The sequence below is a fragment of the Microchirus variegatus genome (assembly GCF_963457635.1).
Source record: "Microchirus variegatus genome assembly, chromosome: 9".
NCBI classification, from domain to species: domain Eukaryota; kingdom Metazoa; phylum Chordata; class Actinopteri; order Pleuronectiformes; family Soleidae; genus Microchirus; species Microchirus variegatus.
The window spans coordinates 29122863-29137378 of NC_139810.1; the positions used below are offsets into that span (position 1 = coordinate 29122863).

At 41.8% G+C, this 14516-nt stretch overlaps 2 protein-coding genes across 2 annotated transcripts; one reads left to right on the plus strand and one right to left on the minus strand.

Annotated features, from left to right (window-relative positions):
- Positions 1–1835: 1835 nt before the first annotated feature.
- On the plus strand, positions 1836–7113 carry fkbp1aa (FKBP prolyl isomerase 1Aa). The gene is made up of 5 exons (XM_083895378.1): positions 1836–1940; positions 2075–2122; positions 3542–3654; positions 4407–4581; positions 6547–7113. Exons 1-4 carry the CDS (start codon positions 1904–1906, stop codon positions 4536–4538), a joined length of 330 nt encoding a protein of 109 aa, XP_083751504.1. The 5' UTR covers positions 1836–1903; the 3' UTR covers positions 4539–4581; positions 6547–7113.
- Positions 7114–9766: 2653 nt separating this feature from the next.
- snpha (syntaphilin a) lies at positions 9767–12340 on the minus strand (the record flags this gene model as incomplete). The annotated part of the gene is made up of 4 exons (XM_083895558.1): positions 9767–10976; positions 11517–11666; positions 11876–12004; positions 12297–12340. The coding sequence occupies 4 exons, from the start codon at positions 12338–12340 to the stop codon at positions 9767–9769; spliced, it is 1533 nt and encodes a 510-aa protein (XP_083751684.1).
- Between the last annotated feature and the right edge of the window lie 2176 nt (positions 12341–14516).

Genomic DNA, 14516 nt, shown 5'->3' on the forward strand with positions numbered 1-14516 from the left:
ATTTGAACTGGAATGACTATAATTTAGTGGGATTTACTACGATAGCTTCTAAATTATAAATAGAAAACATTTGTTAAGATGTTTTATTCATAGCATTGCTTGCATTCCTTTGTCAATAGTCACTCTTTTCTGCACCTATGTTTGCTCAAACAAACTGGGTTTGTTGTTTATTTAACACAGTTTCATTAAAGTTTAATTGGACAGTGGTTAACTAAGGGTCAAACTGGGAGACTCTTGTCATTTTCTAGAGCTATAAAATGTGTAATTATTGTCATAATTCTGGGTTGTTGTGGCAAAAGGTGGAATTTAGTGTGTTTTATAATACTGTGTTTTGTTAAAAAAGTATTTCAATGATCGACTGTCACTGATGTTTTTACAATATAGTCACAATAATGATGATAATATGTGATAATGAGGACTTTTTTCTCTGCAGGCCTCCATTGGCCCCCGGGCCGCACTTTGAGAATCAATGCACTATATACTCATATAAAGTAGGTCACGTTGTTTCTTCTGTTGTCAAATTAGCATCATATTTTGCATATTCATGTCCCATCAGATGTAGAATATTGTTTATTTATTGTGATTGCAAGTAAATCCTCAAACATTTTTTACGTGGATCTTTAAAGGCGCCATATGTAAGAATGTGGCCAAAAACAGTTACTACGTTCAAATTCAAAATACCAAAGTCTTTTAGGTTTCGTTTTCTGACGTAACTGGCAACCCGTGGTTGCTCGGCAGCTGAGACTCTACTGACTGCAATGATTGGTAGACGGCGGTAGGTGGCGCCACATGCCAAAACATGATTTCAAAACATAAACATGATTTGCAGTCTGCAAAATATATTTTTTAATGCAAATATTTTGTCTGTACTGTTGTTGTTGGTGAGTTCAGTTTGTTATATGAACATTATTCCTGAGTCTCTGTGACATATTAGGAGGATTTTATGGCCAGTTGATTTAGATCAGGGGTTCTCAAAGTTCTGATACCTGAGGTCAATTTAAGAACCCAACATTGGACTGAGGGCCGCCAAAACTGAAATAAATCCCATTTGTAATCATTTTAATGACCAGATTGCAGTTCTACAGTTTAACGTTAAGTAATATAAGCGTTAATATAATAACGCTTTATAATTTACTGGGTAATTTCCCAGTATTTTGGCCATTGTTCTTACCTTCTAATTACAGGTTAATACCAAGTAACACATTTCTGTTACCATATATTTACTGGGTAAATAGCTAGTAATTGGGGGCTGTAGCTACCTGCTTATTACCAGCTTATAACACAATAATACACTAAAATTCACCATATAGAAACCAGGTAAATACCCAGTATGTTTGTTTACACTTATTGGTCTGTATCCAGTAATGTCCAATAAACATTTAACAAGCTTAGTAGCTCCTGGATTAAAACTATCAACTGTAATTCACTGCAGGCCACCAGAAACGTTTCTGCGGGCCGACATTGGCCCCCGGGCCTCACTTTGAGAACCAATGATTTAGATTTATTACATAATGCACCTTTAAAACTCAACACTTGCAGAGTCACACTTACCTTAACCTTAACCACCACAGCTAAAAAAAAAAGCCCTTTAAAGTTTTGAGGAACAGACAAAATGTCTGTCACTTTCCCAAAATGTCCTCACCCCCAATGATTCATTATGCTTTTTTAAGGTGGTTTTTTTTTTGTCCTCACAAAGAGGCACATATACAGGAAAACACACACACACACACACACACACAGAGCACCTCCTCCTCCTCCTCCTCCTCCTCGGTGACTCTGTGCGTTGGCTCTCCTCCATCTCTGCCCACCCGCCCGTCAGCAGCAGCAGGCCGCCCCTGCCTCCTGCTTCCGCTCGCAGCATTGTCGGGTGGTCTGTGAGGACGGAGACTGTGAAGGAGCGAAAATGGGAGTAGAAATCGAGACCATTACTCCGGGCGACGGTGAGAATAACGGTTTCCTCTTCACGTCAACGGTTATCGTTATCGTTATCGTTGTTGTTGTTTTTTTAAAGTGTTTGCTTCGTTTTCACACGCGCTTCCTTTACCCTCTTTTTTTCTCCCCTCCTCGTTTCCAGGACGGACATTTCCGAAGAAGGGGCAGCGCGTCGTGGTGCACTATGTCGGTGAGTAGGGGAAGCTGAGGGGGGGTTGTGAGGGGGTTGTGAGGGGGTATAACACCGGAGCTTCTGGGTGGATTTGGAAGCGTTTACTCTTGGTCAACATTGTCCGAGCGAGTGCATTTGAGCAGCGGCACAGACGGTCGGTGCTGTGTGTGTGTGTGTGTGTGTGGACTCCGGTGTGAACGAAGCGGAGGCTGGAAGCGGCAGTAGCTGCTGCTGGTTAGCATAGCAGCTAGCGTCTGATACCGTGTTCTACACATCGTTTCTGGTGTGTTCGGCTTCGGGATTCCCGTGTGTTCTCCGCGACTGTCATCAATCAGTCTGTAATTTACACGGGTTTTTATTGTCGTTATTCGGGGCATTTGTAGCGAAGGAGGCTAGCGTCTTCGCTAACGGCTGCGTCGTCGCTGACAGCCGCCCAACGCTAAGTCAACCAGCGCCTTGATGCTAGTCGGCTAACGTTAGCTCCCCGTTACCGTTAAACAGACACTCGAGTACGTTTTAGAGGGAATGTGCTCGTTTTATGACGCTGCATTTATGATACAGTCGCTGTTTATCCAGTGAGAGTTTACAATAAATAAGTAAAATACAGGAGTAGTTCGTGAAATATAATTAGTAATAATAGTTAAACGTTGTACAAAGATTTTTTATGAAGTTTTTTTATACAGTGTATGTAGGTGTGTATGTACACATGTATAAAGACTGAAAAAAATACTCGATTAATCGTCTTAAACTGTTTTTTAAAAGCATTAAAACACATTTTTCAGCTTGAATGTGACTATTTTCTCTATTTTGCTCCATATAAACAGAAATCATTGCAACTGAATAATATATGGTTTGTGGAATATAGAACATCATTATTTCCAGGTTTGAAAAAAACACTGATCAACATTTAATGACACATACATATATCTGTGTATGTATGTATGTATATATATATATATATATATATATATGTATATATATATATATATATATATATATATATACATATATAAACAAACAAACAAACCAAACAATTACTCGATTAATCGTGAAAATAATTGACAGATTGATTATGGAAATAATCGTTAGTTGTAGCCCTAATATATATATATATCAAATTGTCTCTGCATTGATAAAGTGTCAAACGCCGCAGTTTCCTGGAGTGTAATGTTGTGTGCATACATCCCAGTTTGAAATGAGGTATTTCTTCCTTTTTTATGCTTTGACCAATGCAACATGACCATAATGCATTGAAGTTTCCCACGTCTACAAGTGTGAGAACACTTGAACAATAGTCGATTCATTGGCTTGAGTGTTTTTTTTTTTTGTAATCAAATAAATAAATAAAACAAGCGCTCTGATTTTCCAGCTTTTCAAACATGAATATTTTCATGAAGCTTTTATAATCCTTTAACGACTCTTCTTGGTTTATATCAGGCACACTTGCAGATGGGAAAGTGTTCGATTCTTCACGGTCCCGTGGGAAGCCGTTTAAATTTAGGATCGGTCACCAGGAGGTTATCCGTGGTTGGGAAGAAGGAGTAGCTCAGGTGAGGAGGATGCTTTTCATTTATTATTAGACTTTGATGCAGCGTATTACATACAGTAGTCCAGCTTAAACCAATGCAGTTTATAAATGAAATGTGACATAACAACCAAATCTAACTTAGTAGTGGCAGTTTGTGGTGCTGTTTCAGGTGTATTTATTAAAAAAAGAGAGGTTTTTCCCTCTTTATTTGGTTTTGCCTCATTATACTCGAGCAAACGGACTGTACCATTGAGGAGGCTGCAGTCTGTACTGCAGGAGATTTGCCTCATTATATACGAGCCGTCCTCCTTCACCACAGACTGCAGCCTCCTGAATGTTCCAGTCGAATCTCAAGAGCAAAAACACTTGTGTGTGTGTGTGGTGTTTTTAATTGTTGACAGACTGATTTTAATGACTTGTGTTTTTTATGCATATATATTTTTAGCTCTCATTTACTGGTTTGGTAGATGGATGTTTTTCCTGTTGTAGAATGTGTGATATTTTTGTCTGAAGACGTCTCCTTAGGATGCGGAGAATACAAATTGGAAATCTTAACTGTTTTTATATCGACAACATTAATAATTGAGAGAACAAATAAAAACAGATGGATCAATAATGAGAACAACTGTTACTTGAGGCCCCAGTGTGTGTGTGTGTGTATATATTGTATGTATTATTAAACCGTGTTAAATTATGGATGGTGTACACAGTTTGTAGTGTTTAATTCAGTAGCAGCAACAGTAGTAAAAAAAAGTGACCTGCTCTCCTCCACAGATGAGCGTAGGTCAGCAGGCAAAGCTGATTTGCTCACCGGACTTTGCTTACGGCAGCAAAGGTCATCCAGGGATCATCCCGCCAAACGCCACTCTCACCTTTGACGTGGAGCTGCTGAGTCTGGAGGCATGAAACTCGTGCACTCACTTTGTTCAATTCCACTCAAACTTTCAGGGTAAGTCTTTAAATGAAGTGAACTCACGCTGCTGCCTTGTTGTTTTATCCACAGCTCAGGGTCTTTTCAAGTTAGAAATCATGTATTGTGCTCGTCCTACTAAACTAAAACGGTTCAAAGTACATGTAAATGTGTTTGTCTGAATGAACGCGTAACATATCAAATTTCTCAAAGTTGAATTGACCCAGAAATAACAAACCAAGGCAAAAACATTGGGAAATAAAACGTTTATGTTCTGTCAGCTTAAAAAATATTATTTTAAAAGTTTACCTCATGATTATCACCATTATTATCGATTATATAATTGTGATTTACGATATATATATATATATATATATGTGTGTGTATATATGCATATATTTGTCTGTATATACATATATATATATATATATATATATATAAATATATGTGTATATATATGTGTGTATATATATAAATATATATATATATATATATATATATATACACACATATATATACACATATATTTATATATATATATATATATATATATATATATATATATGTGTGTATACACATGTAATGTATATGTATATGTGTGTCTATGTGTACGTGTGTCTATATGTGTGTGTGTATATATATATATATGTATACACACACACACATATATATATATATTAGTTTCTTTAACGGGTGCAGCCTTGTGTCTCCAATTCTAGTGGTCAGAGACATTTAATAAGATCATTGATGTGAAGGTGAATGAATAAATAAGTCATGAGGAAATATGCAGCTCCCCATAGATCACATCAAGACATAGATCACATCAAGACATAGATCACATCAAGACATAGATCACAATGCTGTGTGCTGGTGAGTTAGTCAGGATTTTGCAGTCACTCTTGTGATATATTGACGTATTTCTTCGTTCACGTTCTACGCGATAAAAGAAATTCACCACGACTAACTTCTTGCAAGTGCATGTAACCCCGATAAGCGAAAATATTGTATAGTGTCGCATCACTACAGCTGAAGTCGTCTGTGGTCTCTAATGCAGTCGAGCTCTGGACGTCACGCGACTTGATTTGTTTACATCGGCGTGTTGGCAGGAAATGTGTCTGCGGCCAGTGTTCGTTTAAAGAAGTCACAGAGTTCACTGTGCACTTTAATCCACACAGATTGGACAATACATCTCAGATCCTGACAGACTGTGACCATTATAATGTCCCTGCAGAGTATGGAAACAGCAGCTGGAGAGGACATTATAACACACCTGCAGTATTACCATATCTTCAACTACGGAATAAACCTATGCTTGTTCTTAGTTTTTTTTGCCGTCTTTGGTGATCCGGTAAAATGCTTTCCCCTCTTTGCTCGTCTATGACAAGTTGTTATCATCCCAGTGCACAAGCAGCTGTCCATCATCTTTCACTTTTTATGAATGCGAGGAAGACGAGTCACCTGGCTTTGTGCATACGCACGTCTATGGATTCCTGCCAAAATAGTGTCATTTTGACTCCAGACGTTTGCAGTGCAGAATTGTGACGTCAGCTACCGCAGCTCTACAGGTCCCCTGTAAGATAGACTTAGACTTTATTGTCCTCGAGGGAAAAGTCTTTCTCACAGCGCTGTACTTTACCACATACCCTTGCACCCTTCCACATAAGTCACAGTTCCTAATACTAATATTAACATGCTGAAATGTATTATATCACCTCTGAGTGGAGCGTAACTGGACACGCTTCATTCAATAAATCAAATCCTTCACGAGTGCTTGTATTCTGGGACAAGGATGGGTCGTCCACTTAAACGCCGTACCTCGACTTAACTCTGCGCTGAAACGTTCCGAGTGTTCTCGTTTAACGGGAAGTCACATTCAGCTCTAAGTGATTAAGCTGCGATGATGATGTTCAGAGTTCCACTGGTGAAAGCATACCTGGCTCCAGCCTCTGCAAATGTCTCTCAGTCTCAACCTCCACACTAAGATTGGTCCTCTCTTCACTGCAGGTTGACTCCTATCTCGGGAACATGGAGGAAATATGTAAACAGATGATTCCTGCTCTTGATTCCTGCATAGGACCTATTCACTAGTTCACTCTCCTTTTACATTTACATGAATATTTTGTTGTCACTTGCTTTAAAAAAACGTTTATCCTTCATACTGTCCTTTTAGAATCCATACAGTAATAAGTCATAGGCCATCCCATCCCATGTATTATGTCAAATTCTGCTTTGTATTTTTATGATGATGTCTTTTTTCTGTTTGTTTGTGTTTTTTTGCAAATGTGTCTATGCCATCAGGACCAGGTTTAAGATACGAGTGTCTGAGATGTTGAATAAGGCTCTGTGGCCTTTTACACTCAAATTGTGTTGATTGCGCGTAATGAATCGTCTTGAATTTAAAAAAAGAAAGAAAGAAAATAACAAATTGTTGTTTGACACAAAATAATATTTCTATGAATGAACTTTGTGATAACTGTTTGACAATGATTAGAGGGAAAAAAAAGTAAACGAGACACTGTATCATAGGCTTTATGAATCAAGCACATTTACAGCCATTAAGAGAACACGGGACTCTGGGGGGAGCGGGGGGGGGGGGGGTTCTTTCTTCAGCATCCATTCATTTGTAAGAGTTAAGTGACTTTATTGTTTAACATTTAAATCTGGGCATTATTTTGTCTTGTTGATGGCTTGTAAAATAAACCAAAAGAAGATCTTGCGGGGATGAAAACGTATTTGGTCTCTGGTTAAAGGTTTGTTTCATTTGCATGGCAGGCTCTCCCGCACAGATCTGTAGGCACATCCTGGTGGTTTGTGGTTATCTTTATTTGAAGGAGTTGTGTGTAAAAAGCTGTGGATGTTGTAAAGGTCTGTTCCTTACTCGAAAACACATTAAAAGAGTACTTTTAACACAAACTGCTATATTTGTTTTCCTTCTCCCTTTGCTTGGATGATTAATATCTCGGTGTATAACCTCAACATATTCCCTTTTTAAAATAGGTCTTTCAATTCAATCGACAACAGAGATGTATGAAAATGTGATTTTGTTTTACTTTCCCCATATGACAGGAAATATCAAGGGCATTTTGTGATTGTCTTGTGCATTAATACTGAAGTCAAGCACAGTAGCTGTGCAGAAGTCTTTAGACTGGTTGTTAAAAATAACACATTTAGTAATTAGTGTGTGAACCTAGCCATGTTTTCTCTACTATTTAATGTAGAAAGTTTGTTGTGAAAATGCTCCATTATACCAGGTTTATTCAGGACATTGCTTGAGCTTGTGTTATAGACACACAATGCGTGATATGTAACGTTTGCTAATATAGGAGACCTGTTTTTAATCACATCATTGCAACCCAAATGCCAGTGTTCACAGAATTCTACACATAGCAACACAGCTGGTGATGCCCTGAAGACTTATGTACATACTGTACATGCAAAATCACTATAAAGGAAAAATGTGCTGATCAAAGCAGAAAATCCACTTTATATAAGAGTTTAGTTTTAAATGAGCACAAATGGCCATTGCTTGTAAAAAATGTTACTGGAGACTACATGCATATTGTATGTAATTGTAGTTTCATTTCAACCTATGCCGCTTGTAAATCTGTGATCTTGTTAATTTAGTCCCCTCTCCACCGCAAGTTACCCAGGATTTTGAAAAACCTTCCACTGAAATACCCGATGAAAACCTTTCCTTCTCTAGATTTTTTAGATTACCAGGAGCTCTAGAGGGGGCGGGGCTGTGTGCTGAAGAACACCGATTGGATGGAACACATTCAGCCGCGGTTATACTGTCATATAAATTGCAATGCAGCGCTATGACGGTGACCTTCACTCACACTAAGAATGACTTACTTACTAGAAATAAAGCTACAGCCTAGAAATCAGAAGTCGGGTAAGACAGTGTTTATGTTCAGTGTGAACAGGAGTAAAGAAACCAGGTCCGTACAGTTTTAAACTCCAGCATTTTTTTTAATTTTCATAGTCAAATGATCAATGATGTGTCTGTTCTGCACCTGAGCACTCGATTGGATGCACGTGCTCAACCTTCCTGAAACATACATATGCATTTTCATGAGTGGATGTACAACAGGATAGGATTACAACTGGTTCTATCTAGTGTCTCTGTTACTTTACTAACTTTATGCAATAATCAGTCAAATATGTTACTGAATTCCCCGCTAATGACAATAGATCGAGAAGCATTCAACTTCAGACCATTTCACTTCTTATTTCTTTTCCCAGCAGATGAATCCAGATTGGGGCTTAGTTTTTTTCTTTTATTCAAGCAAAAATAATCCAAACAAATTTGGGTCACATGCAAATTGCAATAAAGAAAACACCCATGTAAAGAGCAGGCAGTAGCAGGAGGTTCAGTAGATTTTGGTAATGCATATGTTTTCTATAATGTGCAACTAGTTGTCTAAGGCAAGGCATGATCGCATACTCATTTAAGTAACGCAAAGAGCGTATAAGCTAAATCTAAAACCCTAAAAATCTAAAAGTAAAAGTCTTTTGCATGGACGTCCAACACATGGCAATGGCAAGAGGTCAGAGTTGTGATCTTTAAAGTCCAGTGTGTAAGAATTAGTGACATGGTGAAACACGTCTGCTCACTTTTCACTTTCCCTTAGGCTTCAAGAAAACTATGGTGGCTTATGCATACATTAAAGGATGTTTTTCTAAATTGGTCTGTGTAGTTGGCCTAAAAAGTCCAATATCGTGCATCGCTGCATTTGGCTGGTTAATTTCAATTTGGCAGTATAATGGTGCTTTCTGTTTACATCGGAAGTTAAATGGTGGAACTCAGAGACTTCAGACTACATCTGTAACACATTATAAACATGGCATCCATACAGAAAGGCCCTTACATATGAAAGGCATATTCTAAAGGCCTTTTCATGTGCGACTTTCTCCTCATGTGTGCATGGGTTTTCTCCGAGTACAGTTTCCTCCCGCAGCCCAAAATCATGCAGAGGTTAATCGAACACCATGTGAGAGCCACTTGTTCATCTCTGTATGTTGGCCCTGCGTTAGCTTGGTGACCTCTCCAGATTGTAGCCCGCCTTTTACCCTGCGTCAGCTGGGATTAGCTCCAACGACACGCAACCCTCACGTGGAGGATAAAGTGGTAGACGATGAATGAACGATGTGAATAGTGAGGGTGCGATAAACTCTTAACTGTTACACACTGGACCGTTAACCTCAGAGGGAGCACAAAGTGTCATGTTGTGGTTCCGTTCATGTTGGTCGGTCTATGTCCTCTGCCCGCGCCCTGACGGCGAAGCGTGTGCAGCGCCACAGCGCAGCAGCCTCTCAGCAGCGACCCAATGTGACACACGGGCATGACGTCCCGCTGCGCCCCTCGACACAGCCACGCCATGGTCGGGACCACGGGCGCCGCCAACGCCAACAGATCTACGAGGAAGTAGCGGCTCCAGTGGCACAGCTCAGGGGCATACTCGTCTTCAGCTTCCTCCTCACCGTCCTCCTCCATCTCCAGCGCTGTGGCCTCCTGCCTCACAGGCAGTGGAGCTGTAGCGTGGGGTTGGCAGGTGTGGGGCTCTGCTGCTGCTCTGTCAGACAGTAGCGCCTCTAAGCTGTCTGAATGCACGAAGGACGACGCAGGGGGTAAAGACGATGGAAACAGATGTGGCTCTGAGGGAGTGACGGCTACGGAGGGTAAAGAGATGACACTCAGCTCCTTGGTTTCACTCTCCTCACACAGCCAGGTCATTGTGGGGCTGCAGGCTTGAGAGAAAACATCTGGCTTTTTCTTCACAGCAGGAGCAGGGGTTGGGATAGGATCAGTAATGGGGGCAGCTGTTACTGGGACCTCCTCCTGAGGTAAGTGCAGGAACACGTGATGATGGGGGACGTATGAGTGTCCACTGCACCTGCAGCTGCTATTGAGACTGTGGCAGGAGTGTGAGACCGGCAACACGGTCCCTCCGCTGCACAGCCGCTCATAGGTGGAAGAGCGTGGTACAGTAGGGGGGACCCTGGTGTGGCTCTGCGGTGGCAGCTGCTCTGGCAGGAGGGCCGCCTCCAGGAGCAGGTGGCTTTGCCCCGCGGGGCGACACGAACCGCTCGCCTCGGGAGCGTTGGCGCCTCGCTCCAGCTGCAAAGCCTCGCTGCTGAGTCGCGTGCGAGTAGCGCTGCGGCTCAAAGTCCCAGCAGGGGAACAGCCACAGGAGCGAGACCTGCCCCCTGGCTGAGCTCCCTGCAACCCTGAGTATGGCTTGTGGTCATGGTGGTCCTGTTCACGGACGCCGAGGTTGGACCTCACTGACTCTACCACTTCCTGGAGGTGCTGAATCTCCTTGCGGGCCTCTTTAAGAGCCAACTGGGCCTCCACGCGGTGGCATTCCTCTTCTATCCAGTCTTCCTGCATCCTGTAAAGTTGGCCCCTCAACTCGTCTATTTCACAGTCCCTAACAGAGAACAAAGAATAATTGAATGGCGGCCTTGTTCTCTTTTAAAAACAACACAAGAAGCCTGAAACAAAGTTTTATAGGACAGTTGACTTTGCCATGCACAATCATGGCTGCCAGATGGGACACAAGGAAAAATACTTATGTAATAAAAATCAATGCCTACTCAAGTCAATGACCTCTGAAGAATGTGTACTGCTTTATCTCAACCTTTTCAAAAAACGCCCACTCCTGCACCAAAATCAAGGATTTTTTTTAAATCACAGCACACAGGAATTGTTGATTTTGTGACAAACGTGGCGTTTGAAATCCTTTGATCGGATTCACTCGGGTGACACAAACGTGAGGAGGTTACAGGTGTCTTATCACTGAGATAAAGCTGCAAACATATTCTTAAGACATCTTTATTAGGTGAGCTTTTTGTTAAATGGATAAAATGTCGTTTTTCCTCGTGTCCCCACTGGCAGATTTCAGTGAGTCATAAACGCTTCATAAAAGCAGAACTTTCTCAATCTCAATCATTGGTCGTTCTAGTTGTACCTGTGCTGTAATCTCTCCACGTTCTCCCTCAGCCTGGCTCGCAGATGTCGTATACACACCTCCTTCTGCTGCAGAGGTGTGAGGTACTGCTCTGGGTTGGGAGGCCTGATCCCATGGTTGTCACTGCAGGCTGTGTGCTTTGCCTGACGCCTGAGTAAACACACACACACACGCATGCACTCGCATAAAGAGACCATTTACACTGAAGTGCTTTGTATAATCACATGTGGGAACAGTGGACTGGGAGTGCGGCTGAGAAATGGATTAATGAATGGCGACATTATCAAGAACAGAGTGTCTAGTATCAGCACTAGTTGGCAAGAGAAGAGGTGATGTTGTATGATTCATATTTGCGCTACCTCGGAGTACTGGGATATGTACGCGCTGCGACGCTTTCCTCTGGTACCCTGCTCCGACCAGGGTAAGTGTAAGTACTGGATGCGTCATTGGAATATCGCCCGCTGCCACCACCAGTGCCCACTGAACGCCTTAATACAGAAAAGGGAGGAGCAAATGGTAAATGTTTTACTAAATATAACACTTGGGGCCCGTTCAGACCTGGAGATTAACATCTGGCCTCAGTGATCTGATCACAAGACAAGTAAAACATTAACATGTAGCATTAAAAGCGTCCTGGATACGTCTGCTGTGACTGAATCTGGAATCCCCGCACTTTATTCAACTGCTCACTGACGTCATGACTGTCTACCTCTGAATATTGTGTCTGTGATTGGACCCGAGGATCACAAAGAGAGAGGTGTGACATGGAAGCAACAGTACCTGCGCTGACCTGAGGAGGACTTTCGACTCGGAGTGAGGGACATTGGTGTGCAAAGGACTGTCCAACTAGTCCACGGATGTCTCTAGAGAAGGATGCTGGGAGCCCTCACAGCCAAACTGTAAGAGACAGAAAAAAATTCAGAAATTCATCGTCCTCATTCCTCAGTGAATCTACATCAGAATGATTTCCCTTCACATAGGCCGTCTACTGTGTGCTCATGATGTACTGCACTGTAAGTCAGTGACAGCAGCAGCTAAAGCCTCATTTCTCTGCTGACACAAAGGGGGGAGGAGTTCACAGTCAGTGCAGCTGTGTCCTTCATGTCTGCAGATGAACATGATAAATCCCCACAGTGACTGGTGTCACAGGGTGAAAACAAAGACAAGTGGACACACAGTGGCAAGCGAGGGGGTCACAGAGGTTAGAACATCTCTGCAGTGAGTCAAGATTTGTCCATTACTGTTAATAGAGGAGTCGAGTGGTGCTGTATGTGGTTCTGCAGGAGAAGTGGCCGGGTGTCTTTCTCTCACAATGAGGAAAAACTTTCTGAGATTATCGGCAGCAACACCTACGCTGAGCGACGAGTGCGTTTCAGCCTCTTCACTACTCTTTGGGTTTTGGATCCTCTCCGCCGCACTCGACATGGACAAAGAGACAAAGAAGAGAAGAGAGTCGTCCTCGAGCAGCTCAACGTTCCTTTGACAACAGCTGCTGTTATTAAGGGGGAGTTTTAAAGTTTAAATTGTTCTCGACAGCTGTGCTGGAGAACAAAAGCACTGCATATTCTCGAGATATGGCATGATACGACTTGATATCAGTCTGTTACAGTCCTTTTAGACCTATACATTTGTTAACGCCACATTTTGTGCATTTGTTTTCACATAGTGAAGCATAGAATATATGGTATTTTTGGATTGTATTGGATTGCACTTTTTTAATCTCCGATATCCGATCCAGTTATTTAGACTGATACTGGGTATGGCATTGTCTCATCCATACATTACATACATCCATACAAAGCACTAGATAAGAGGGATGTAAGTAAATTTCGATACTTTAAGATACTAATACTGCAATATTTCTCTTGAAATCAAAACACCACCACCCCCCGGGCACATTAATGTTGTGCTGATCCAACAGGATAATAAAGACACAAAACAAGAACATAATACTGCTATAAATTGACCTAAATACCAAAGTGTGTCTAAACAAATAATGATGAATGCTTTGATTTCAATGTCGCTCCAATTATTAGGGTTTTACAAATGCACACCAAACAAATACATTTGAGTTTAACTGACTATAACTTAAAGAAACTAAGGATCTACTCCTTAAATATAGGTCATAATGATCAAACTCTGGAGTGGCTGCAGGACCTCAGCATTTTTTTTTTTGGTCCTATATTTAAATTCTAGGACAATGAGACAGGAAATCCCAGCTTCCGCTCATCTGGCTGCTGCGCAACAAGTGGCAACAAGGAGTGTTATTGGTGAGAAATACGCAATCATCTTACGTAAGTGCTGGGATCAGCGCAGGTGGAAGAAACTGTGCGTAAAGGAGCGTTTAATCGTGGACTCTCAGCTGGGGGATGTCACTGATGCTGTTCAGTACGTGTGAGGATGCAATGAACAAACCTCATCATGATAATGATGGTGATGATAATGATGACGCCTTCATTAATTGTCAGATACGCAGACATGACTGCGGTTCGCGTGTCCAAATGACTACAACTGTGTCTCCAAACACACGCAAGACAACGCACACGTCAATGAAGTCACAGCTGTTTGTCCTACATACAAGAACAACATCACCGGGTCTCTCTGAGTCTGTGGGACGCACAAAGACACAGATACAAAGACGGCGCCCGCTGCATTTACTGCCACAACCAACTCTACCATTTCTGCAGGAGGAAGTTGTGCGTCGTAGGAAAGCCGCCTTGGTTCATGGTGGACGCAGGAAGAGAAGATGCTGCTGCTGCTGCTGAGAGAACATCCTGCAGCCGTGGAGCCCGGAGACGAAATGAGGCAACTGCGTTTGCTGCGTCGCTGCTTCTTAAAGTGACAGTGCACGGAGGGAGCGCTTCATTTTGAGCAGGAGCTAAACCGCAAATGAGAAGTTATTGTTAGATTGAATTGTCTTGTCTGACAGGCAACAACAAAAAAGCCCCATGAATGCAGCTCTGACACTAACCAGGGTGATGTGTCTGTGAGTATGGATGG

Excerpts from the sequence above, each read along its gene's own strand:
- fkbp1aa (XM_083895378.1), top strand. The coding sequence starts at position 1,904 with ATGGGAGTAGAAATCGAGACCATTACTCCGGGCGACG. Across the intron at positions 1,941-2,074 it reads GACCATTACTCCGGGCGACG|GACGGACATTTCCGAAGAAG; the intron begins GTGAGAATAACG and ends CCTCGTTTCCAG. Across the intron at positions 3,655-4,406 it reads GGGAAGAAGGAGTAGCTCAG|ATGAGCGTAGGTCAGCAGGC; the intron begins GTGAGGAGGATG and ends TCTCCTCCACAG.